We start from the raw sequence: 27900 nt of genomic DNA, 5'->3' as shown, positions 1-27900 counted from the left end.
CGACGAAGGGGCGTAGACTTCAGCGGCTACTGTTGACCAATCACCGACGAAGGGGCGTAGACTTCAGCTCCGAACTTCCGCTTACCTCCATAAAAACTCACGTCGAAGTCCGAAACTTTCGTTATAAAATAAATGCATATATTTTACCGAACTGTTTAGACTTCCAAGCATGCTGTCGCCTTAAAATAACTTAACTTTAAGAAAAAAAGCATATTGTTTCAGGTTTTTTTGGGGGAGAAGAAATGTATCGTACGTAGGCAACAACAACACAATGTAATGAAGAATGTTCATGTTTTCAAGTCAAACTGCAGGGAATAGCCTACGTCATTTGAAAAACGACTCAAAGGCGTGGTTCACTTCGAAATAAGTGCTCGTAGCCTGCCTGATTGGGTAACCATTTGGGTGAGTAATGGGTTTTACCTCGGCAGTTTAGCCTACAAGGTCCAGGAACATTAGCAGGCCAGTAATATGGTGTATTTTGTCAGGATGTACATGCAGGGTATCCTGCATGTTTTCAATTTAAAATTCTCTATTACTCCTGTTGCGTTTATTTCATATTTAGGTAGCTAATGTAATCAAATGTATTTATAAAGCCCATCTTACATCAGCTGATATATCAAAGTGCTGTACAGAAACCCAGCCTAAACCCCCAAACAGCAAGCAATGCAGGTGTAGAAGCACGGTGGCTAGGAAAAACTCCCTAGGCCAAAACCTAGAGAGGAACCAGGCTATGAGGGGTGGCCAGTCCTCTTCTGGCTGTGCCGGACATGGCCTAGATGTTCATACATGACCAGCAGTGTCAAATACTTTGAAATAACTGCTGGTAATGGATTTGTTTATCATTTAAGACTAGATAGCAGTGAAGTTTCAGTCCGCTAGGTGAGTCTACAGTATGGTCATATCTCTGGGTGAAGTGGACATCCCCATACATGCTCATTATCATATTTATTTATTTTTTTAAAGATCAATACATCAAACTAACCCTAGGTGGAGCCATATCCTTTTCTAACAAGTAGACCGACGTTGTCTATCAGTCTACACATGCACAGCCTCTGCTGCATGTTGTGGTGCTGTACACTGAACCAAAAATAGAAATGCAACAATATCATTGATTTTGTTGAGTTACAGTTCATATGAGGGAATCGGTCAATTGAAATAAATTAATTAGGCCTTAATCTATGGATTTCACATGACTGGGAATACAAAAAGGCATCTGTTTGTCACAGATACCTTAAAAAAAAAATTGACCTCACAATGGGCCTCAGCATTCAAATTGCCATCGATTAAAATGCAATTGTGTTCGTTGTGCATAGCTTATGCCTGCCCATATCAGAACCTCACCGCCACCATGGGGCACTGTTCACAACGTTGACATCAGCAAACCGCTCGCCCACACAACGCCATATACGTGGTCTGCGGTTGGAGGTACCGCCAAATTCTCTAAGACCATGTTGGAGATGGCTTATGGTAGAGAAATTAACATTCAATTCTCTGGCAACAGTTCTGGTGGACTGTCCTTTATGGCAATTGAATGCTCCCTCAAAACTTGACACATCTGTGGCATTTTGTTGTGTAACAAACCTGCACATTTTAGAGTGCCCTTTTATTGTCCCTAGCACAAGGTGCACCTGTGTAATGATCATGCTGTTTAATCAGATTCTTGATATGCTACACCTGTCAGGTGGAGGGATTTTTTTGGCAGAGGAGAAATGCTCACTAACAGGGATGGGAACAAATCTGTGCACAACATTTGAGAGAAATACAGCTTTGTGCATATGGAACATTTCTGGGATCTTTTATTTCAGCTCATGAAACATGGGAACAAACACTACATGTTGCAGTTATATTTTTGTTCAGCGTACGAATGTGACAAATCTGATGGGTTTCTGCTCTCTAGTGGCTAGATGGTAAGGACTTGGCATCTATCCTCCTTTCCTTTCCTCATATCCTTTCCTTCATGGCCACTGATCTGATATGGGTTAATAGGTTTAGGCAATATACAACAGAAAGCTTTCCAACCTTTATCACCTTTTATGTGGGTATTAAAGAAATGAGGCAAGGGGAATTGGGTCACCTGGGGGTGTTGGTGCACAGCATCTCAATTAGGGCACAATGTTGCGGAACATTCGATATAACTATATTTAGTAGAACAAACATACGCCTGTGACATGCAGAATGAGGTCAGTTTTATTCTTAATAGTTCTATCTACAACGTTCCACAATGTTTGCCTGCGCTGAACTTGATCTTATTGTCTCTCATTATGTTCAATAAGAGGTACAGGAACTGAATACCGGTACAGATGCAGGTACTTGCTTCTGGTGAGCTCCTTCCCAAGTCAAGCACTGTTCAATTATCAGAATGAAAAGTTACCTAATCAAGTTGTATACATTTAAAGGTAGACTGCGCGACATGACGTTGCCACGAGCAGCACCGGAGATATTGAAATGAGTGAGATGCAACACTTTGCTTTCACACAGTGACACACAGTATCTGTACATGTGCACGGGTTAGCTTCACGCTGTTCACAGCCTGGTAGCCAGGGCACAAAAAAAAGCGGAGAAGTTGAGCCTCACACTTCAATGCTCTTAGTTGTTGCGGAAATTTACCCACTATGTTGTTTACTTTCTTCATCTACGTCATATTGCTGAGTCTACCTTTTAAAATGACCTTGTAGGTAAGACACCCTGAGACACTGTTGTGGGCTTTGGCATAGGGGTCTTACTGTTGTCACACCTGTTGTCATGGAGACTTGATAGTGAGGAAATGAACATAATTACATTTTGTCATGAACAATTACTAAACAATTTTGATAACAATTTTTACCATCCTGTCCGGGTGAAGTAATATCTTATTTACATACAGTAGAAGTCAGAAGTTTACATACACCTTAGCCAAATACATTTAAACTCAGTTTTTCACAATTCCTGACATTGTTGGAAAAAGTACTTGTGTCATGCACAAAGTAGATGTCCTAACTGACTTGCCAAAACTATAGTTTATTAACAAGACATTTGTGGAGTGGTTGAAAGTTGAGTTTTAATGACTCCAACCTAAGTGTATGTAAACTTCCCACTTCAACTGTATGTTCATCCGGCCTGTGTGCTCATAGCCAGTGCTTGGCTTGGGTCAGAACACACTGGTACTGAGTAGTAACTACGAGCACCTCAAATAAAACATTTTACGGCTTGAATACTGGCAATGTACCTCTTATAGAATAATGGCTTAATTACGGCATTTCCCGCCACCTATTTTCCATCCACTTCAAGCACTGATCATAGTCTCATAGTCCTACGGTCTTTTGGATCATGTTGTCAGTGAAGTGAAGAATACACAAGTTGCTGTTACCATTACCATTTTATCATTAATAGAAAAGTATGATAACTCCCCCCCACACACACACAGTTACCTCATCACGTTGTTTGTTGGCAGTTCCTTCCAACCAGTATGATACTGGTATGAATGTATACCATGATTACCTGTGTGACTTGGTCAAGTATGTGTCAACCTGGGTTGCCTGCACTTCTTGTTCCAAAGTCAATGAGCGACACGACCAGAAAATCTAGCTTCAGGTTAGGGGGCCACAGTTGACTTTCTAGGTCAAAGGCCACTCATCATCACACGAGGCTACGGCTCTGTTATACATGAATACATGTGTATTCACACAGGAAAACTACCTCTGTACATGTACCAATTGCCACTTGAATTAATATTCTAGTAACACATTTGACTTAAAACCCATAAATAAATGCATTATGATGCCATTATAATGCATTATGATGCCGTTATAATGCATTATTTTGCTGTTATAATGCATTGTTTTGCTGTTATAATGCATTATGATGCTGTTATAAAGCTCTGCCTGTTACTGTACGTGGGTATGTCAGAACTGTTGGATCACATTCAGTACAAGGTGAAGCTAGCCTCTGTTTCAGAGCATCAGTTCTGTTGCTTATCACTGACTAAGCAAACGGACTGATCTATAAATACTACTCATTGTGGATTTTCTAGGTCAGTCTGATCAGTTGCTGTGCAAAATTGATGCTCTCAACATGGCATCTGTGTTGTTTTTCTCACAAACATGACCTACACATGCTAAATAACCGCTAGCCTAGCGGCGCTAGGTAACCTGAGGTCACCGTCGCAGGTTCTGTCACTCTCCTCATCTCCTACCTGCCCTGCCCCAGACCATAGTCACAGCCAACTACCCACAGGAAATATCACAGCCAACTACCCACAGTAAATATCACATCCAACTACCCACAGTAAATATCACAGCCAACTACCCACAGGAAATATCACAGCCAACTACCCACAGGAAATATCACAGCCAACTACCCACAGGAAATATCACAGCCAACTACCCACAGGAAATATCACAGCCAACTACCCACAGGAAATATCACAGCCAACTACCCACAGGAAATATCGGCCAAATAATCATCCTACCCGACTTCCAAAGAAATAAGTAGGCTGTGACCTGCAGGACTTTTTGACACACTCAACGTAAAAAAAAAAAACTCCAAACACATGTCAATTACAGTAGATTGTATTTGTCCCATGGTCCGAATACAACTGTGAAATGCTTACCGTGAAATGCTTACCGTGAAATGCTTACTTACAAGCTCTTAACCAACAATGCAGTTCATGAAAGAGTTAAGAAAATATTTGCTAATTAAACTACAGTAAAATTATACTAAAAAGTAATACAATAACAATAACGAGGCTATATACAGGGGGTACCGGTACCGTGTCAATGTGCGGGGGTACAGGTTAGTCGAGGTAATATGTACATGTAGGTAGGGGTGACGTGACTTTGCATAGATAATAAACAGTGAGTAGCAGTACTGTAAAAACAAAGAGAGAGGGGGCATGTCAATGTAAATAGTCCAGGTGGCCATTTGACTAATTGCTCAGCATTCTTTTGGCTTGGGGGTAGAAGGTGTTCAGGAGCATTTTGGTCCTAGACTTGGTGCTCCGGTACCGCTTGCCTTGTGGTAGCAGAGAGAAAAGTCTATGACTTGGGTGATTGGAGTCTTTGACAATTTTTTGGGCCTTCCTCTGACACCGCCTAGTACATAGGTCCTGGATGGCAGGAAGCTTGGCCCCAGTGATGTACTGGGCCATACGCACTACCCTCTGTAGAGCCTTACAGTCAGATTCCGAGCAGTTGCCATACCAGGCGGTGATGCAACCTGTCAGGATGCTCTCGATGGTGCAGCTGTAGAACATTTTGAGGATCTAGGGGCCCATGACAAATCTTTTCAGTCTCCTGAGGGGGGAAAAGGTTTTGTCGTGCCCTCTTCACGACTGTCTTGGTGTGTTTGGAACATGATAGTTTCTTGGTAATGTGGACACCAAGGAACTTGAAACTCTCAACCCACTCCACTACAGCCCCGTCGATGTTAATGGGGGCCTGTTCGGCCCGCCTTTTCCTATAGTCCACGATCAGCTCCTTTGTCTTGCTCACATTGAGGGAGAGGTTGTTGTCATGGCACCACAATGCCAGGTCTCTGACCTCCTCCCTATAGGCCGTCTCATCATTGTCGGTGATCAGGCCTACCGCTGTTGTGTCGTCAGCAAACTTAATGGTGTTGGGAGTCGTGTTTGGCCATGCAGTACGTGGGTGAACAGGTTGCAAAGATCTACGGGTAGGTTTGTGGCAGCCCTTTCACAGACTCTCCTTCACAACCAGACAACCAACCAATCATGTCCTGCTCACCTTAGAGACTTTGAATCAACCTTTTACACTTAGTTTCAGTGGAGGGAAAAGAAGAGAAATACTACAGCTGCTAGACTGGCTGATCTGTTGAGATACAGGTTGCTTTCCTGTAACTTGGTTATGCTACTGTGTGCTTGTGCCGTGAAAAAACTTCAAACACACATTGAAAAGCTAGTTGGCTTCAGCTATTCAAGCCCAACAGAGGCATTGCAGTGCCACTCATAGTACAGGTTATACCAAGAGATGCATGAATATGCAGGCTAAAGTGTTTGAGTGTAATTATGTTGGTCATATTGGATTCAGAATGAAATGTATTCAAAATAAAGATGTTTACACGTCGTTTAACCTCCATCAAATGGTATTATAGCAGCCATATTGGATTTTTGGACGCCATATTGGATTTCAGGCTAAATCCAGGGTGGCCCCAAAGATCATCAGTGGTGGTCCCCTGACTAATTGCAAGAGTAGGGCCTAAAGATAGAAAATCCTTCAAGGAACATTGGACCCCCACCCCACCACAAAAAAAGGTTGTTTTTTGATGTCTATCCCAACTTGTTTTCATTAGAGCCGATTTAAAATGGTCACAATATCAAAAGATGTCTACCTATCAATTTTTTTTCACATTGCACCATACAGCACTGAATGAGAGGTTATTTGACTTTGCACGTTTTCTATTAATCATCAGCTAACGAAAAGTAAAGCTTACATTCATCATAAGTATTCATAGGTCTATATTTCCTAGATGCATTAAGATATCCTAATGCTGTTCATTTGTGTATGTTGGGTAGACAATTGAACTACTTGTATTCCACATTTTAGCAATATCAGAGCTTGCAATGGGTTACATGTGGCTCATCGCCCTCAGCCACACATTCTGGACTGTTTGAGTTTAGGGGGGTGTGTCATCGTATCTATCAATTTAACCACTTTTGCAGTAAAATATGTTTTCACAACCATCCATTTCATAAATGGGAGACATTAGAGATGTGAAAAAACATGGTTCTGTTTCGTTCTACCTCGGGAGGGGGTATTTAAAAAATAAAAACCTTTTTTGAAGATTGACTTGTCTGTCTCGAAGCTATGTGCAAAGATCTAGTAATCGTTTATAATAGTCTACAATATCATTGAAAAGTATTTGATGACCTCATATCATGACATTGGGGCTATTCTGTAGAGTTCTAATTCACGGTCACATTTCGCACTGCCCTAGTTTTGAAGACTGTTTACCAGAAATACCATGTCTCTCTCTCAACCACCCAGCCAGCCGCGTGATTTTCGAGTTGGGTTGGGAGAACATTCATCGTCACCGTGCTAGTCTTGCAGAGGCACGTTGCTTTGTGCATGGAAATCTTTCCAGCAGCTGCAAATAATTGTATAGTGGCGCACGTGCAAAAAGAAAATAGAGGTTAACAAATTACAATGCCACTGTTTTTAACGTCCCAGTTTACTACTCACTATTCGAAGCTTTGTCAGTAAATTATTTATTACAGGATTGCATTCAAAGGATTAATAAGTTGTTTTCTTTGTTGATTATGTTGTGTACCCTGATTTCTGAGACAGTTTGGTCCCTAGAAGCACAGTGAGGGCACTGCGCCGTCATTGTAAATAATTATTTGACTTGCCTAGTTAAATAAAGGTTACATTTTATTATTATTTTAATCTACAAGTCTGTTTTGAGTTTCGGAGAGCATGCACGATGCAACGTGCGAGTTGAACACAGCAGAGTCCCGTGTGGCAAGCGCCGCTCTCCTCGACCAATGAGAGCATTCCTGGGTGGACCTGGGCAGGTTATTGGCTGACTGGGAGCCAATAGAAATGACCGGGGAACGGATACAGGGCACGTGTACCGATGCGTGTAGACCGACATGGGCGAAGCGGAATGTGTTTTCTACCGTACAACTGAAACGAACCAGGGGAGACAAGTCCACTATCTCTATGGTCCATACCTTTTTCAATTAACACATGACTTATTGACCAGGACTATTCGAGAACAGTATCGAAACAAGAGAAATGAAAGGTAAGAATACTTTTAGTTTTATAATAACAGTATTTGCTCTTTGGGAGTGGTGTCTGACTAGAACGTCAGCCAATGCCAACTAGCTATGTCGCATTTGTTTTTTCGGTTTATTTACAGTTTTTGTAGATAATTGATACCTTTCCATATATATATATATATATAGTTAGTGGCACATTGTGTATGTATTCCTCGTGTTATTATTTTTCTATGGCCAGTAAACGCATTCAACTGTTAGTCCACACCAGCTGTTTAGCAAACATGTGACAAAAGACATGTTGATTATTTGATAATTTAGTTATATATATATATATATCTAAAGATCACCCGGCAGCTAACATGACCACGCTGGCTCAAATATATCCACTGAGCAATGAAGGCTTTGCTGCTTTTGGCTCGTTGACTGTGACTTTGACTGACCCAAAATAATAAGTAATGTTCTAACTAGTAGTTATGCGTGGTGATGGGGTCTATTCCAATGTGATTTATAACTTCATTGTAACATTAACTTTATCGTGTTACTGTATTACATGTTCACTTGCAAGATAGTTTACTGTAGCTATTCCTGAACATGCCAGCCGATCAGGTTTGGGAAGAGACAAAGAATTACAAAGGGAGAGGTGGAATATCAGATGCCGAATAGAGGGGCTGTGTCCTTGTTGATTTATTTTATTGAACCTTTATTTAACTAGGCAAGTCAGTTAAGAACAAATTCTTATTTACAATGACGGCCTACCAAAAGGCCTCCTGCGGGGACGGGGGCTGGGATTAAACATAGAAAAATACTCTAATTGTGGCCATAAAGACACACATCAGAACAGATGAGATTAAAAATAACACTCAGCACTTTGAAACAAACGATCGTTAGTCTAACCCGAAATGTACTGGCCTGATTTGGCCAAAAGAGGACACCCAAAAACAGAGATTAGGCTTGACAGAGCTAGAGCGAGAGGGGGGGACAGGGAGAGAGCCAATGACTCGGAGTCAGCATCATTTTTTTTATTTAACTAGGCAAATTAGTTAAGAACAAAGTCTTATTTACAATGACGGCCTTAGGAACAGTGGGTTTAACTGCCTTGTTCAGGGGTAGAATGACAGATTTGGGATCTGGGATTCGATCCAGCAACCTTTCGGGTTACTAGTCCAACTCTCTAACCACTAGGCTACCTGATATCTGTCGGAGAAAACAACATAATCCTTTAGAAACAGTGTCCTCGTTGCAAACGGCTCCAACAGCGTGGATTAAATGCCATCCACCTCTCCTGGTGAGACAGTGACTGTGTTGATGGAGCTGAGCTGTAGATTTCATTAGAGCTTTGGATGTGTTTTCTAGACAGGTCACTATTGGTAGCCTCTTCTAAGAAACGGCATGTTATCCTAGAGGAATACTTTGGTTTACCTCGGAGAGGTGTGTAATTCATTGGGCGTAAACAAGAATGGTCATTTCCAGTGTACCTGTTTTCTCACATGATGATTTTACACCAAAACCAGTTGGTTCACATCCATTTCTGCATTACACCCTGTGGTTGTTTCTTGCATGGCATCAACAAGTCACTGGTAAAACAGCCTGTGTTAGTGGAGCCAGTACCACCTGGCTAACAAAGCATGCTGGGAGATTAATTGGAAGTTTAGTAGGTAGGTTGAGTGACTGACTGGTGTAGAGGTTGAGGGAAACTTTCTAGATTGTTTAAATGACGTTTGTTGTACTTGTATTATTCACAGTTTCTCCAGTGTTCTGGGGGTCATAACCATCTCATTCAACTGTTTCACAACTGTAACGCCACTATGCAATATCCTTTTACGGATCACATTTGGTCACACTGTAAGTGACCGTTTCTACGGTAACTGTGACCGTTTCTACGGTAACTATGACCGTTTCTACGGTAACTAACAGCATCACCATCGTTTGATGCATGATATAGGTTCAAGTGGGAAAAGTCTGCCAGTCAGTCTAATATGCAAATGTTTTGAGAATAAATCTTCTTTGGAAATAGATTTGACAGTTTTCTCATGAGCTTGAACATTTGGGACATTTACAGTTTCTATTGAGCACTGTTCTCTAATGGTCATTGGATGGCTTTAGTTTGTTTGGGCGTATTTAATTAACATGAAGTGTCAGTGCTGATGAGTCCATGTCTCGGTATTGATTTGAAATGTACAGTCATGTCTCAGGCTCATCTCTTTTGGTGACTTTTTTATTTTTTAATCCATTATTTCGTTTTTGTATTTGATGACTCGTGGTTGTAATGCAGAGTCTACCAAAGCAGCAACCCTCAGGTATAGGTTTAATGATAATGCCATGATGATGTTTACAATATCTGTGGCTCCTGTAATTACAGTGTGATGGCACACAAAATTACTGTCCCTGCTGAAATATATAGATTTGAAGTACTCATCAGTACTGGGTCATTCAAAGTCGTATATGTTGGTCTACTAAATATGGCTCAGACTGCGACTTCAAATGGATTTTGCTTACGGTAAGGCATTGTCGGCTCAGCCCTGATTTAATAGCCAGTGCGTTGTATGTGACGTCTTGTCCTGGGCTGCATCTGTTCCACTGACGAGGTTAGTCTCCTGGTGTTAGTGAGAGAGAGAGGGAGGGAGGGAGGGGTAGGTAACCTGTTGTCACAATGTTGATGTCATGTCAGGATTTTTCCATGTGGGAGCTCCATTATTTTTAAATTATAGGCCCTGTCGAAAAGAAAAAAAAGAAAAACGAACTTATTTTGAAGGCATTATTAATCTTTTTTTCTCTCTCAATAAATATGTTTATCACTACTGTGGGAAAGACATGTTTAAATCACTCATTGTTTTTTTAGCAGGACATATGTTTTTTCATCATAGTCACTGTGAGAAACATGCACAGTAATAACATGCACAGTAATAACATGCACAGTAATCAGTAACCTGTCATTGGCTGGGCGCTCTGTCCAATGAGCAGCCTGCGAGGCTCGGGTAAAGCTCCGCCGAGTACACGTGCATCATGTGTTTTAAACAGAGCAGCAGAAGGGAGCGCTGACGGGCCACTAAAATCTCTCTCCACACTCTGGGACAGAATTTACAGGCGCTCACAGAGAAGGACCCGCCCGCCTCAACCTACAACCGTGAATATTTGTTCTTATTTACTGCTCACATGATCATGCCAAACGTAATCGTTTTGAGCCATATGCCATGCCATCTTCTCTGCTAACGCTACATCTTAGCAACATTAGTAGGAGATAACTGTACACACGTTTCTGATTCATCGACGTGTCTCTGTAACCCATCTGCACATTGTGGTAGGAATTTAAATTATTTACAATCTCTAGATTTATTATAGTTACAGTGATGCTCTGTAATGCATGCATTTCTCAATATGGGACAATGTTTCTTAACTTTCAGATTCTGTACAAGAATCTAGGCTGTTTTACTGCTGTTAATGTACAAAAAAAAACGAGTGGTAAAAGTAACCAACAAAAGATTGATTTAGAATCAGAAGAATATTTGGGTAATTAAAACCAAACATGTTCAGCAGCTGGTGGGCACTTGGACTTCAGTGCTTTATTACATAACCGGAATAGACCAGCAGTTGTAAATGCTTTTGTCAGGCTACAACTATAACACCGGGTCTGGAGGGAAGGCCCAGTTATTTGAACAAAGCATATGTGTTGAACTGTATAGTTGCCCTTCATCTGTAAGCAGGAACTTGCCACTTATATTGAGAAATTGTATTTGTGGACACAATGCTGCAATGTTGTTGTATTAGAGTGGCACAATGCCAACGTTTTCCCTGTTCCCCACTCTGACGCACTCCTTGTCGGATTTCCTGTCATTATTACATAGCTTTGAACAGTCAATATATTTTCTGCCAATATTTCTTCATTCAGAGAAAAGCTTTTTAGCTTGGATCCAGTTTGGATAGACCACACCATGGGAACTCCATGGGAAAAGCCAGGCACCGTTAGACCCATAGTTAATATCATCCTAATAATACTGAGTTATTATGACCCTGTCAGGGTTAGGCTAGGTGAGTGGTAGTGGGACTGCATGACGGGCTGTGGCTGCTTCAGACGTCAGGAGGGGATCTGGATGGGCCTGCCCACTGTACCAGCCTGGGAAGTATGCATGAGCTCTATCCATCTCCCAGGTGAGGCACAGGATGTGTTGTGTCATACATAGGGTCTGTCTGCCACCCAGACCAACAGCTTTTTACATTTTAACCTTTAGTTCAGTTAAGAACAAATTCTCATTTACAGCCTAGGAACAGTGGGTTAACTGCCCTGTTCAGGGGCAGAATGACAGATTTTTACCTTGTCAGCTCGGGGATTTGATCTAGCAACCTTTCGGTTACTAGTCCAACGCTCTAACCACTAGGCTACCTGCCGCCGCGTATGGTGACACAGGGTTTGGTCCAACATGACTATTGTAGACACCATCGATATACACTATCTATCAAATTGGTATGAGTCGATTCATTCAATCTCCTTCCGTTCACTTTATAAGATCATGTGTTTTACCATGTACCGGTAATCCAAGGTGATGTTGTTGTTTTTAATCACGTCCGGCCTTGTCACTCAACACACGCATTTACTCATTTAGGCTAATCCTTCCCGAGTCATCAGCTTCTTTCTGAGCCCCTTCACTCAGACTCCCAGACCTAAGACGGCTCTTCAGTGACCGTGCTCTGCTGGGTTTAAACCTGGCTGCTGTCGACACTGCCTGCGTCACACCAATTATAGGCCACCTGATGTTGGCCCGTGAGTGTGAGGCAAATGTGTATCAGCATTGGGCTTCTAGTTCTGAGGATTTCTGGCATTAAGGGAGAGGTTTCTGGGGAGTAACTAGAGGAACGTTCCCTGGGTAGGGGACTGGCCTGCCAATGCTCCTGGTGAAGGACCATTCAGGAATAACCCCAGATCGTTATGGCACCAACCCTGGGAGAGTGAGGACTTTGACCTGTCCTGCAAGACAATTAGGCTACCTATGACGATAGCTGAAATTACAAGTTGGCTGGCAGCAATTGAGATTTTGTCAATTTTTCTTTTTTGTTTATCTGTTCCGGGGTGCAGACAGACTGCAGATGGAAGTCTTTCTATTGTAAGCTAGAGGGAGGCCTGGTTTGCACCGGTTGTCTGGGAAATGGACCAACAGTTGGGTGCTGTTCACATGTGCGGACACAGCCACACGCAATCACACACACAGCCACACGCAATCACACACACAGCCACACGCAATCACACACACAGCCACACGCAATCACACACACAGCCACACGCAATCACACACACAGCCACACGCAATCACACACACAGCCACACGCAATCACACACACAGCCAGACTCATCCATGCTGGGCAGCTAGGAACCAGCTTAAACTGCAGTCTGTTCTCAGTCAGACAGACCAGCAGAGACTGCGAGGTAGTGGGGGACTGTTGTACTCACACAGATGATCAAATGGGGAGATAGACAGAAGGAAGCACAAAATGTTTAGAACATTTTAATAGAAAGGTATTGACAGGTGTGGACACACACACACAGATACAAGTCAGCTGTCTGCAGTGGTGTCCTCTCAAAGGTTTGTTTGATATTCCCTTTGGCTTTTAACTGAAAAGGTGACCTCCATTTGAGGTCTTGAAGCCTCTTCAGAGTCCCCTGGTACACCAAAGGAGCTTAGGTAGATTTTTTTTATTTTTATAGCCACTATCAAAGATTTATGGAGTTGCCGTCGTAAGTAATGACTAGGAGACCCCCTCACTATTTTTATTTATATATATATATATATATATATATATATATATTATATATATATATATATATATATATATATATAATATATATATATAATCTCTCTCTCTGTAGGCCAAATCTCCCACAAAGCCCACTGTACTGCAGTTTGGACAAGGCAAGATAATATTGTACTGGTACAAAGCAGCCTAAGGTTGACAGAATGCATAGACCAGCTTGAATACTTCAGACTAATCCTGAGAGAAAAGAAGACCACACTATGAACTCTAACCTGTCGTTTCTTTTCTCCTTCTCCCCACCAGGTGGCCTGTAGCAGAGAGTAACAGCAACACAGCACAGAGAGTAACAGCAACACAGCACAGAGAGTAACAGCAACACAGCACAGAGCAGGCGAGACGCCAAGAGAGAAGTAGCGACCTGTTATTTTCTCTGTTTCCCAGCCTTTTCTTGAGCGGAAGCAGCAGCCTCTCTCGATCAGTCCATCTGTGAGAGTCACGTTGGCCTACTTTGTTAGCAGACTATTATCTCTCCCGTCGGTTTCCAAAACCGCGAGTGGATCCCTCGCCCTTTAGCACTTGAAAGGAGGGTTTCAGCAAAACTTAATATTACAATTTATTTTTCAACATTTTCAGGAGAAACAATGTTTTCTCTCCTTAGTGTTTTATCAACCAATCAACCAACCACGATACACAGCTGCAGTCACGCTAGTCCCACCTAATCAACTGGAAAATATACCTTTTTCTATAATTATCTTACATTACACTTGGTGAGAGAGCTTTATCTCAACCAAGCCTAACCAGCCTCATCCTAACCTATTATGAGTTATGACAACTCAAACTCCGCCCCTGGCGATGACACTTGGGGGCGAGTGGGAAGTGCCAATGAAGAAGAAGAAGAGGAGGAGGAGGAGGCGGGAACAGGAGTGAGCTCCCCCGGCAGCAACAACAACCATGGCAGCCAATCGGGAACTTCGAACTTGGCCAATCGGGTGCGAGGATCCTCTCCAAGTGGATCCGGCTCCGGTGGCTCGTCTGGGGGTGACCAGAGGGGTCCCGGCTCAGATGACGGGGACGCTTTATCCAGCGGGAACGACTCCGGGGAGAGGGAGTCGAGTGAGGGAGGGAGCGGGTCCAGGGGACATCAGTCCAGGAGTTCCCACTGCTCCTCCAGCCAGAAGGACTCGGGCATGATGCTGGAGAACACAGAGAGCAACAAGAGCTCTAACTCTCAGTCCCAGAGCCCGTCTCCCCCCAGCAGTTCCCTGGCCTACAGCCTGCTGTCAGCCAGCTCAGAGCAGGACCCTCCTTCCACCTCCGGCTGCAGCAGCAACGAGCAGCACCAGACGGCCCGCGTCCAGACCCAAAAGGAGATGCTGAAAGCCCTGAAGGAGCTCAAGGTCCGCCTGCCGGCCGAGTGCAAGGGGAAAGGTCGCTCCAGCACCCTGGACGCCCTCCGTTACGCCCTGAACTGTGTGAAGCAGGTTAGGGCCAACCAGGAGTATTATCACCAGTGGAGTGTGGAGGAGTGTCACGGCTGCAGCCTGGATCTGTCTGCATATACCATTGAGGAGCTGGACAACATCGCCTCAGAGTACACCCTCAAAAATACAGTACGTCAACATCCTCCAAACAATGACTAAGCATTTCACACACGTATTTCACTTTGTTTTTGAAAGTAACATTTTGAAATGCAGTCGACTCACACAGTACGCAAGCAATCATTCCTGACTCACACTCTTCCTCCCCCTTCTCTCTACTCCTCCCTCCAGGACACCTTCTCCATGGCGGTGTCCTTCCTGACAGGCAAAGTGGTATACATCTCCCCCCAGGGCTCATCCCTGCTACGCTGCAAGCCAGAGAGGCTCCAGGGGGCCATCTTCTCCGAGCTGCTGGCTCCTCAAGACGTCAGCACCTTCTACAGCAGCACGGCCCCCTGCCGCCTGCCCGCCTGGGCCACCTGCATGGGCTCTGTGTCCCCACCGACAGACTGCACCCAGGAGAAGTCCATGTTCTGTCGCATCAGTGCTGACCGGGCGCAGGGAGGCGAGATCAAATACTTCCCCTTCCGCATGACCCCCTACCAGCTAACCCTGAGGGACTTAGACACCTCAGACCCCCAGCCCTGCTGCCTGCTCATCGCTGAGCGGGTACAGTCTGGATACGAAGCTCCCAGGATCCCTGCTGACAAGAGGATCTTTTCCACCAGTCACACTCCCAGCTGTCTCTTCCAGGAAGTAGATGAAAGGGCTGTGCCGTTGTTGGGCTACCTTCCCCAGGACCTGGTGGGAAGCCCTGTACTCCTCTACCTCCACCCAGAGGACAGACCGATCATGGTGGCCATACATAGGAAGAGTAAGTACACCTTTAATTCTGTCTGTCTTCCTCCACATCTTTCAGTCTTATTTTACTATAATAGTCTCATTCTGTCTGAATCCTGTCGTCTCTCATTCTGTCTGAATCCTGTCGTCTCTCATTCTGTCTGAATCCTGTCGTCGCTCTCTCTCGCTCCCTCTCGCTCTCTTTCTTTCTCTTTTTCTCTCTCTGTCTCTGTCTCTCTCTGTAAAGCTTAGTGTTCTTGCATTCTAACCTCTTTCCTTCCATTTTCCAGTCCTCCAGTCTGCAGGCCAGCCTTTCGACAGCTCTCCCATGAGGATGTGTGCCCGCAGTGGGGAGTACGTGACCATCGACACTAGCTGGTCCTCATTCATCAACCCCTGGAGCAGGAAGGTGGCCTTTATTGTGGGCCGCCACAAAGTCCGAACCAGCCCCCTGAACGAGGACGTGTTCACCCCTCTGCGGGGCTGTGAGGGCCGCCCCATGGCCCCGGAGATCGTTCAGCTGAGCGAGCAGATCCACCGTCTCCTGGTGCAGCCGGTCCACAGTGGAGGGTCACAGGGCTACAGCAGCCTGGCCTCAAATGGATCCTGCTCCCTCGAGCAGCAGTACCGACGCACGGCCTCCTCCGACAGCAAGTCCACCAACGCCATGGAGGCCATGGAGGCAGCCGTGGTCGCTCTACACAAACCGGTGAGTGGAATGAAGACACTCCAAAAGCCTAGACACACAGACCTTCATATTTTACATGTTAGTCATTTAGCAGACTCTTCTTCAGATTGACTTACAGACTTAAATTATAGTTAAGTGCCTTGCTCAAAGGCACATCGAAAGATTTTTCACCTAGTTGGCTTGGGGATTCAAACCAGCGACCTTTTGGTTACTGGCCCAATGCTCTTAACCGATAGGCTACCTACCACCCCATATATTCACACACTGACTTTTGACCGTCATTGTCCTGTTGTTCACCCAGATGACGTTCCAGCAGATCTGTAAGGACGTGCACATGGTCAAGGCCAGCGGGCAGCAGGTCTTTATCGACTCTCGCAACCGAGCCCTGTCCCGGCGACACGCTGTCACAGCGCTCCGAGCCATCGGAGAAGTGGAGCCCATCAAGAGTCTGATCCCGGAGGTGGTGTGTCCACCCAAAACCCCGGTGCTTAACACCCAGCAGCTGATGATGGAGGAGCCCCCCAGTGCCTACAGCTACCAACAGATTAACTGTCTGGACAGCATCATTAGGTATGTACTGGTGTGAATAGTGGTGGTTTTAGTAGTCATTTTATTGGGAATAGTGATGGTTTTGATAGTGATTCAATTTATGGTTTGAATCCTAAATTGAAATCAAGTGCACTTCATAAAGTGAACCAAATAGACTTATGTTGTCACTTCCTCTTCCCCTCCCAGGTTCTTGGACGGCTGTAACGTTCCCAACAAGGTTAAGAGGAAGTTTGGCTCGTCCTCTGGCACGTCCACATCGGACGAAGACAAACAACAGCAGGAAACCGCTGGGAGTGCAAAAGGTACATTCACCCTACAGCCTGTTAGATAGACGCTGTACACCAGGTTACCCTACAGCCTGTTAGATAGACGCTGTACACCAGGTTACCCTACATCCTGTTAGATAGACGCTGTACACCAGGTTACCCTACATCCTGTTAGATAGACGCTGTACACCAGGTTACCCTACAGCCTGTTAGATAGACGCTGTACACCAGGTTACCCTACATCCTGTTAGATAGACGCTGTACACCAGGTTACCCTACATCCTGTTAGATAGACGCTGTACACCAGGTTACCCTACATCCTGTTAGATAGACGCTGTACACCAGGTTACCCTACATCCTGTTAGATAGACGCTGTACACCAGGTTACCCTACATCCTGTTAGATAGACGCTGTACACCAGGTTACCCTACATCCTGTTAGATAGACGCTGTACACCAGGTTACCCTACATCCTGTTAGATAGACGCTGTACACCAGGTTACCCTACATCCTGTTAGATAGACGCTGTACACCAGGTTACCCTACATCCTGTTAGATAGACGCTGTACACCAGGTTACCCTAAATCCTGTTATCAAGACGCTGTACACCAGGTTACCCTACATCCTGTTAGATAGACGCTGTACACCAGGTTACCCTACATCCTGTTAGATAGACGCTGTACACCAGGTTACCCTAAATCCTGTTATCAAGACGCTGTACACCAGGTTACCCTACATCCTGTTAGATAGACGCTGTACACCAGGTTACCCTACATCCTGTTAGATAGACGCTGTACACCAGGTTACCCTACATCCTGTTAGATAGACGCTGTACACCAGGTTACCCTACATCCTGTTAGATAGACGCTGTACACCAGGTTACCCTACATCCTGTTAGATAGACGCTGTACACCAGGTTACCCTACATCCTGTTAGATAGACGCTGTACACCAGGTTACCCTACATCCTGTTAGATAGACGCTGTACACCAGGTTACCCTACATCCTGTTAGATAGACGCTGTACACCAGGTTACCCTACATCCTGTTAGATAGACGCTGTACACCAGGTTACCCTACATCCTGTTAGATAGATGCTGTACACCAGGTTACCCTACATCCTGTTAGATAGACGCTGTACACCAGGTTACCCTACATCCTGTTAGATAGACGCTGTACACCAGGTTACCCTACATCCTGTTAGATAGACGCTGTACACCAGGTTACCCTACATCCTGTTAGATAGACGCTGTACACCAGGTTACCCTACATCCTGTTAGATAGACGCTGTACACCAGGTTACCCTACATCCTGTTAGATAGACGCTGTACACCAGGTTACCCTACATCCTGTTAGATAGACGCTGTACACCAGGTTACCCTACATCCTGTTAGATAGACGCTGTACACCAGGTTACCCTACATCCTGTTAGATAGACGCTGTACACCAGGTTACCCTACATCCTGTTAGATAGACGCTGTACACCAGGTTACCCTACATCCTGTTAGATAGACGCTGTACACCAGGTTACCCTACATCCTGTTAGATAGACGCTGTACACCAGGTTACCCTACATCCTGTTAGATAGACGCTGTACACCAGGTTACCCTACATCCTGTTAGATAGACGCTGTACACCAGGTTACCCTACATCCTGTTAGATAGACGCTGTACACCAGGTTACCCTACATCCTGTTTGTTAGACGCTGTACACCAGGTTACCCTACATCCTGTTAGATAGATGCTGTACACCAGGTTACCCTACATCCTGTTAGATAGACGCTGTACACCAGGTTACCCTACATCCTGTTATCAAGACGCTGTACACCAGGTTACCCTACATCCTGTTAGATAGACGCTGTACACCAGGTTACCCTACATCCTGTTAGATAGACGCTGTACACCAGGTTACCCTACATCCTGTTAGATAGACGCTGTACACCAGGTTACCCTACATCCTGTTAGATAGACGCTGTACACCAGGTTACCCTACATCCTGTTAGATAGACGCTGTACACCAGGTTACCCTACATCCTGTTAGATAGACGCTGTACACCAGGTTACCCTACATCCTGTTAGATAGATGCTGTACACCAGGTTACCCTACATCCTGTTAGATAGACGCTGTACACCAGGTTACCCTACATCCTGTTAGATAGATGCTGTACACCAGGTTACCCTACAGCTATATTAGACTTGGACTAGACCACTGGTCACTGTAGTCCACAGACACCACAGGAGATACAGGACACACGAGTGTGAAAGAGAGTGTGAAAGAGTGAGTGAGAGCGAGGGGAGTTTTAATGAGAACTTTGTCTATTCTATAAAGGCCTGCTTGTTTTTACACGCTGAACTGTGGAGGGGCGGGGATTTACCACGAGAGCAATCCGTACGATTGACTCACCTAGGCCTGTCCGTTGGTCTGTCTGTGTGTGTTGGGTGCTTGTTGCTGCATGTGTGTGTGGTGCTACAGGTGGTCCGGCTACTACAGTCACCCTGGTTGGGGACTCAGCAGGGGTACCCCCCCTGGCCATGCACAGCCACAAGGCGAAGAGTGTAGCCTCATTCACCTCTCAGTGCAGCTTCAGCAGTACCATCGTCCACGTGGGAGACAAGAAGCCCCCCGAGTCAGGTGGGAAAGACAACATGGCCGCCACGCTTGTCTCCTGGCCTGGACTGTAGTAGTGTTCTGTCACTGGAGTCTGTCTACTATACCACTCCTATTAAACTAGTGGTCTGTCACGGGAGTCTCTCTCTGCCACCGGTGTCTGTCCGTGGAATCTCTCACAGTTACTTGATAGTAACTCGTAGTTGCTTGTCGTTGCTCTGTCTTGTCTTTTGTGGTTATTTTTCTCCATCGATATCTCTCTGCCCCATCTAGTTTTTTTATAGCTTGTTTGTTTCTCTCTCCATGACCTTTTCTTTCCCTCTCTCTCTCTCTCTCAAGCCGCCGAGTCCAGCCTTTCCTCTTCTCTGTGATTTTTCTGAAACTGTCTATAACGTTTCCTCCTTCTCTTTCTCCTCTCTTTCTCCTACACAGACGTTGTCATGGAAGATGCTCCTCCCACTCCTATGCCAGCCACTCCCACCACGACCAAGTCTCCACCGACCGCCATCATCGCCCCTCCCCCGCCCAAAACGACCTCTCCACCCAGCCGGAGAGGAGGCGGCCTAACCAAGGGCCTGGGCCTGACCAAGGAGGTGCTCTCTGCTCACACACAGCAGGAGGAGCAAGCCTTCCTCTGTCGCTTCAGTGACCTGAGCCAGCTGAGGGTGATTGAGCCAGCCTCGTCCCTGCGCTGCCCGCTCCCTAACAGCAACCCCCGCCGCAGAGGTAAAAATGCATTTCTCAACAACACTCTTTTCATCAACTAGATTTTTTAAACTCGGGCCACCTATCCAACTGCACTGAAATCCACACTTCACTGTTCCTGTTCCTTTAACTTATGCATCTTTCTCTCTCTCGCTTTCTCAGGAGCGTGTTCCCCTGACTACCCTGCAGCTGGAGGCAGCAGTGGAGCCAAGAGGCTGAAGCAGCAGGAGTCCTCAGAACAGAGGGGCCCTCTGGCTCTGGGCCTGACCGGACCCCTCGGGGGCCCCAACGTCGTCCCCATGAACTCCCCCAACACCTCCACCTACACCCTCCCAATGATGCCCCTGGGGCCTCCCACCACATCTTCCTGGCCCCCCTCCGTAGGATCCCAGGCCAGCCTACCCTCTGTGCCCTACCCCTCGGGCACGCTCCCCCTTTACCCCATCTACCCTCCTCTCTCCCAGCCCATACAGAACCAGATGGTACCTCCTATGATGGCCCTGGTGCTGCCCAATTACATGTTCCCACAGCTCAACCCCAACCTCCCCCAGATGGCCACAGCCATGAACACAATGGGAAGCCCCATGCCCCAGCCGGGAGCCGCCATGGTTACCCCCGGCCCACAGCAGTTCTTCAACCCCAACGCTGGTTTCCCCTTCCCCGGTAGCAACGTCACGCCGTGCCCCATGCCTACCATGCCCTCGCTCATGCAAACTGCCATGCCTATCCAGACCCAACGGCCAGCCTCTGGGTCCAGCACCCCCCAGTCATGTAGTCAAGTACCAGTCGACCAGGAGGGTGCAGAGTCGCCCCTCTTCCACTCTCGCTGCTCCTCCCCCCTCAACCTGCTGCAGCTGGTGGAGGAGTCGCCTAGCAACCGGCTGGAGGTCGCCACGGCGCTGGCTGCTTCCAACACACAAGGGACTCGGGGGAGATCGGCAGATGACTCCAAGGAGAACGTGAGTTGAAAAGATGTCATCTCTAAATGAACATTGTATTCATTATAGTTTGAACTCAATACTTCTAGGTAAGGTATTATAACTCATATCTCTCTCCTTCCTCTCTCCTCTCTCTCTCTTTAGGCCAATGATTCCAACCAGGATGGTGAATCCACCCCCAGTGACCTACTGGACCTGCTCCTGCAAGAGGACTCCCGCTCAGGCTCCCGGCTCAGCTGCCTCTGGGTCAGGGTCCTCTGGGTCAGGGTCCTCTGGGTCAGGGTCCTCAGGGTCGGGTTCTGTCTCCTTGGGCACTGTGTCCAACGGCTGCAGCTCCTCAGGCAGTGGAACTAGTGAGTAACCCCTCAATACTGCCTGACATGGCAGATGGAACAGAACATGGTGACATTCACATGACATTCTATTATTGCCTACATCGCTAGGTAAATGTCACATCTTCTAGCTGTCACTCAAACATAAAGTGGAATACCCCAATCACTAGGAAATACTGTTCACACTAAAAACTCCAGCTGGTTCAGGTCTGACCTATAACAACTTCTTCTGTCGTCTCCCAGGTCGCAGTCGGAGTAGCCACACCAGCAAGTACTTTGGCAGCATCGACTCGTCAGAGAACGACCACTCCCGCAAGCAGCCAGCAGGTGGCAGCAGAGCCAGAGGAGACGGGGAGGAGCAGTTGATTAAGTGTGTCCTGCAGGATCCCATCTGGCTCCTCATGGCCAACACCGACCACAAGGTGATGATGACCTACCAGCTGCCGACCAAGGACAGGGAGACGGTGCTGCGGCAGGACCGCGAGGCCCTGCGGGCCATGCACAAACACCAGCCTCGCTTCACTGAGGACCAGAAGAGAGAACTGAGCCAGGTCCACCCCTGGATACGGACCGGGCGCCTGCCCCGCGCCATCAACGTCTCGGTAAGCACCCCCCACAACAACTATGTCCCCTTTCATACAAACCTAACTTTATTTGTTTTATGTGAACATAGACCTACAGCCATATGACCTGTTTCATCCACAAGTGATCATACAGGAAGTGTTTTGGCTGTCAGCTAACCCTCCTCTACACCTCCCTCTCAGGCATGTATGGGGTGCAAGTCTTCCCCCTTACCAGAGAGCACCATGGACCAGGGAGGAGAGGCTTGCAGAGAAGAGGGGCATGCGGCGCACTCCGAAACACAAGGCAACGACCAGGAAATGACAACAGAGGAGCAGGAAGTGACCTGGCCAACGGAGGAGGAGCAAGCAAGGGCTGCCGATACCGACATGACCCACTGAAAGGTTGAGAATGGATCAAGAACACTTAAGTTATTGTGAATTTTTCACCTGACAGACGCCATGACAGACGCCATGCTAAGAGATGCAAATTCCAGGCCCCAAATGTCCAACGCTAATCCGAGAGACTGGGATTGTTCGTAGGCGGTTGCGGGTAATCGAAGTGCATTCTTTTTATATTAGCTGGGACTGCTGCCATGTCAGTGTCCCTATTGGCTGGAGGTCAAATCAATTGGGACTCTGGGTCCAATCAGTCAGTCCGTGTGTTCCATCACCAGTATGACAGTGATTGTGAGAGAGACCGTCGTCATGACAGAAAGCCTTTAAAGCACGGGGGACACAGCACACAGTTTGAATCAGTGTACCATTGTATTGTACACACCAATATATATTTTTCCTTGTGTATTTATTGAACATGTTAATTTAATAAGAAACACTAAAGTTAAAGGTGTGACTGTGTTACAAAATGGCCACTTTATTTCACACCAAGTCTACTACTCCCGTTTTGGGATAGAATGGTTTCTCCTGTACAGTTCCTGTTGGGAGGATTCATTTCACAGTAAGAGAGGGGGACCCCTTGGTTATTTTTCTCTGTTTGGCGGTTTCCCTGATAACCTGGGATTGTTGTAAATTGTTTTTTCTGCATATTTTTTTTCACTTAAAACAAATGCTTGTTATACGAGTCAGTTATTAAGACCACATTTACACGGGCAGGTTTACTTTATTTTGTAAGCAGTATGTATATTTTATATCACTGTAAATTCTGTTCTGAGAAGAAATTGAAATGATCTGTGTTTGGTCAAAAACAAAACATTTAGAAAATCAAAAGTACCCTCTGGTGTCAGGGGAGTAGACGTGGGTGTTTCTGTGGTAACACAATCGAATGTGGTGTCACTCTGGACAACGGAGTGTCGGTTGAACATCTGGGACCTCTGTCCCCATTCCTGATTTGCTGGGCATTATGGTCACCCTGCAGTGAAACGGTCCACGAAACTTAGCTTGCAAACATCTTTTCCTGTGAAAACAGTCCAGGATACTGAACAAGGTAAAAACTTCCAGCTTCCATAGCAACAAAGAGAACAGACTTTTCATTGGAGGAATCCATCACAAGGATTCGGGAATACTGAAAACCAGATTGGCAATGCTCTGATTGGTTTGAAAGGAGTTTGAACAACACAGCAGAACATTGTTCAGCTCTAAGAGTTTTTAGAGAATATCGTTGTTTGACTGTCTCGCCTCTCTTTGGCACTGTACTCGTGATGTGATATTCAGCTTAATTTCCTAATTATTATTTTGTATAAAAAAAGTTAATAAATGAAATGATATCCAATGTTTCGTGACTTGTCGTCTTCTGTACTGCACCTGACTCAGGGAATGTAGCCTGTTAACCCATACTGTATGTGCAGTTCCTTTAGATAAGGTATTATAAACCCAGTTTCAACATCTCAGACAGCAACAAGCTAGTACAATACAAATATATGTATTTGTATCATTTTTTTAGTTTGTTTTGCTCATCGTTAGGGAGGTTGTCTAAGGACCACATGCTCAAGGCCAGGGGGTAGCCATATCGTGAGAGGGCCACAGGAGGCTGCTGAGGGGAGAAAGATTCATAATGATGGCCAGGAACAGACCAAATGGAATGATACCATTCCACCTATTCCGCTCCTGTCATTAACACGAGCCCGCTCTGCCCAATTAAGGTGCCACCAGCCTCCTGTGGTGTGCGCGCTGCTACTGGTAGGGGAAGTTTAGTAGGGGGACTTTACTCTAGGGGGGATGGGAACCCCTACTAGATGTTTATCTGGACAGGCCTGCTGTCCTACTATAGTGTCTCCTCAAACTGATCCACCCATTCACTGAGCCTGTCTAGCCAGCCTTTTTTCTGGGGTTTGATAACTGTCCCATAGATTAGCTGCTACCTGTGTCCACCTAATGACTCTCAGACCATGAGAAACAAGATACTCTGGTCTGATGAAACCAAGATTAAACTCTTTGGCCTGAATGCAAAACTGATATTTGTAAATAATAGAATGTAAAATGTAAAACTGATATTTGAAAATAATAGAAACCTTAACCTGACAACAAATTAGATATTGGCAAAACAAACTAATAGTTAAAACGAAGTAAATAGTTCCCTCAGCCTCGGTGCAGATGAATTTAGAGAGAACTAACGTAAGACATGGCATCCACGTGGCACACTTGAGATGTTCCTATTAAAAAGCAGCTGTGTGATATTTAACTGATAATGCCCCCGAAGTGTTGGGAGGATATATTGGCACGGCGTTGAGGGGCGGCAAACTGTGCCAATATATCCTCCAAACACCGGCTTCCAGGGCATTATCAGTTTTATACAACGGGTTACCAACATATTCAGATAATGATTTGCATACTTTAATTAAAAACATTATTTTGATGAATTTATTAATACTATTTCATCCTTCCACAAGATGTACAGTGCATTCGGAAAGTAATCAGACCCCTTGACTTTTTCCACATTTTGTTACATTACAGCCTTATTCTAAAATGTATTAAATAGTTTTTCCCCCCTCAAATCTACATACAATACCCCATGATGTCAAAGCAAAAACGGGTTTTTAGACATTCTTGCAAATTTATAAAAAATGAAAAACCGAAATATCACGTTTACATAAGTATTCAGACCCTTTACTCGGTACTTTGTTGAAGCACCTTTGGCAGCGATTACAGCCTTGAGTCTTCTTTGGTATGATGCTACTTGGCACACCTCCCATTCTTCTCTGCAGATCCTCTCAAGCTCTATCAGGTTGGATGGGGAGCGTCGCTGCACAGCTTTTTCATGTCTCTCCAGAGATCGGGTTCAAGTCCGGGCTCTGGATGGGCCACTCAAGGACATTCAGAGACATCCCAAAGCCACTCCTGCATTGTCTTGGCTGTGTGCATGTGGTTGTTATCCAGTTGGAAGGTGAACCTTCGCCCCAGTCTGAGGTCCTGAGCCCTCTGGAGCAGGTTTAAATCAAGGATCTCTCTGTACTTTGCTCCGTTCATCTTTCCCTCAACCCTGACTAGTCTCCCAATCCCTGCCACTGAAAAACATCCCTACAGCATGATGCTTCCACCACCATGCTTCACCGTAGGGATGGTGCCAGGTTTCCTCCAGACGTGACGCTTTGCATTCAGGCCAAAGAGTTTAATCTTGGTTTCATCAGACCAGAGAATCTTGTTTCTCATGGTCTGAGAGTCATTAGGTTCCTTTTGGCAAACTCCAAGCGGTCTGTCATGTGCTTTTTACTGAGGAGTGGCTTCCATCTGGCCACTCTACCATAAAGGCCTTATTGGGGGAGTGCTGCAGAGATGGTTGTCTTTCTGGAAGTTTCTCCCATCTCCACAGAGGAACTCTAGAGCTCTGTCAGAGTGACCATTGGGTTCTTGGTCACCTCCCTGACCAAGGCCCTTCTCCCCCGATTGCTCAGTTTTCTTGGGGACCTTCAATGCTGCAGACATTTTTTGGTACCCTTCCCCAGATCTGTGCCGTGACACAATCCTGTCTCTGAGCTCTACCAACAATTCCTTTGACCTCATGGCTTGGTTTTTGCTCTGACATGCACCGTCAACTGTGGGACCATATATAGACAGGTGTGTGCCTTTCCAAATGTCCAATCAATTGAATTTACCACAGGTGGACTCCAATCAAGTTGTAGAAACATCTCAAGGATGATTAATGGAAACAGGATGCACCTACGATTCTCATAGCAAAGGGTCTGAATACTTCTGTAAATAAGCTATTTCTGTTTTTTATTTTTATCAATTTACAACAAATACTAAAAACCTGTTTTGTCATTATGGGGTATTGTTTGTAGATTGAGGGGGGGGAAAATGTTTAATCATTTTTAGAATATGGCTGTAACGTAACAAAATGTGAAAAGGGGAAGGGGTCTGAATACTTCCCGAATGCACTGTAGTCCTGACACAAATCTAGGATTGCTTCCGAAGAAGGGCTGGTTGTTCGTTCTATCGGACGCGACCCAGTCGTTCAGTCTTTCTGTTCTGTATCTATGGACGTGACCCAGTCGTTCAGTCTTTCTGTTCTGTATCTATGGACGTGACCCAGTCGTTCAGTCTTTTTATTCTGTATCTATGGACGTGACCCAGTCGTTCAGTCTTTATGTTCTGTATCTATGGACGCGACCCAGTTGTTCAGTCTTTATGTTCTGTATCTATGGACGCGACCCAGTCGTTCAGTCTTTCTGTTCTGTATCTATGGACGTGACCCAGTTGTTCAGTATTTCTGTTCTGTATCTATGGACGCGACCCAGTTGTTCAGTATTTCTGTTCTGTATCTATGGACGTGACCCAGTCGTTCGTTCTAAATGTTCCATTGCCAAACTGGCTGGCAATGTTCTTATCCCTTGTTTGCTAGCTAGCCAACTCCGGCTAACTTACAGTCACGTCAAAATGTGCAGCCAGAATAACAGCAAAGTTTAAGCTGTTTTCCAGTGACATTTATTTGGATAAATCCATAACAATCAAACGTGATTTAGCCTGGCGTAGAAAATGTGCTCACTTGTCAGGACACCGTTTTTCAGAGGAGCTAGCCAACAACACAGCTAACACAATCACTTCAAACTCATTTTACATTTTAGTCATTTAGCAGACGCTCTTATCCAGAGCGACTTACAGTAGTGAATGCATACATTTCATATATATATATATATATATTTTGTACTGGCCCCCCGTGGGAATCGAACCCACAACCCTGGCGTTGCACACACCATGCTGGCATTGCAAACACCATGCTGGCATTGCAAACACCATGCTCTACCAACTGAGCCACAGGGAAGACTCAAGCTTGAAAGACTGTAAACTAGCTGCGCTTAGTTTTGTTTTACCTTTTTTCAGTTGTATATATCTATAAAATTATGCTAGCTGATTCATGATTTTGACTGGCTGAGAAAAGCCGCATATCTGTCTCTCTCATCCCGACACGTTCATTACTATGGGACAGCAGGAGATCGAATTTGAATATTGAAATAATGTTGCAAATGTCAGAGAGACAGACAAGGTTTATACAAATATCTGCTTTTTATAGTGGAGATCATGTTTGTATAA

General features: G+C 45.4%; 1 protein-coding gene and 1 long non-coding RNA gene across 5 annotated transcripts; both read left to right on the top strand.

The window, feature by feature from the left end:
* Positions 1-119: 119 nt before the first annotated feature.
* per1b (period circadian clock 1b) lies at positions 120-22268 on the top strand. 4 transcript variants are annotated; one of them, XM_014206472.2, is made up of 11 exons: positions 120-402; positions 13760-15066; positions 15226-15808; positions 16065-16483; positions 16764-17032; positions 17198-17313; positions 19747-19905; positions 20314-20607; positions 20749-21545; positions 21669-21877; positions 22100-22268. In XM_014206472.2, coding segments are annotated over exons 2-11 (3639 nt in total). In that variant the 5' UTR covers positions 120-402; positions 13760-14274; the 3' UTR covers positions 22101-22268. The 4 variants fall into 4 exon arrangements, with proteins under 4 accessions (XP_014061947.2, XP_014061946.2, XP_014061950.2 ...); XM_014206471.2 differs by lacking the exon at positions 120-402 and adding an exon at positions 7562-7737; XM_014206474.2 differs by lacking the exon at positions 120-402 and adding an exon at positions 10729-11012.
* Positions 17326-19732, top strand: LOC123743730 (uncharacterized). Its single transcript, XR_006770559.1, has 3 exons — positions 17326-17964; positions 18003-19066; positions 19105-19732. It is a non-coding gene; the product is annotated as an uncharacterized lncRNA (long non-coding RNA).
* Positions 22269-27900: the final 5632 nt, after the last annotated feature.

Source organism: Salmo salar, chromosome ssa07 (assembly GCF_905237065.1).
Source record: "Salmo salar chromosome ssa07, Ssal_v3.1, whole genome shotgun sequence".
NCBI lineage: Eukaryota > Metazoa > Chordata > Actinopteri > Salmoniformes > Salmonidae > Salmo > Salmo salar.
Note: the sequence above shows the minus strand (reverse complement) of the source record. Positions and strands in the feature narration are given on the sequence as shown.

Coding starts and splice junctions, on each gene's coding strand:
- per1b (XM_014206472.2), top strand. CDS start 14,275: ATGAGTTATGACAACTCAAACTCCGCCCCTGGCGATGACACTTGGGGG. Junction 17,314..19,746: donor AACCGCTGGGAGTGCAAAAG/GTACATTCACCC, acceptor GTGGTGCTACAG/GTGGTCCGGCTACTACAGTC. Junction 21,546..21,668: donor CAGATGACTCCAAGGAGAAC/GTGAGTTGAAAA, acceptor CTCTCTCTTTAG/GCCAATGATTCCAACCAGGA.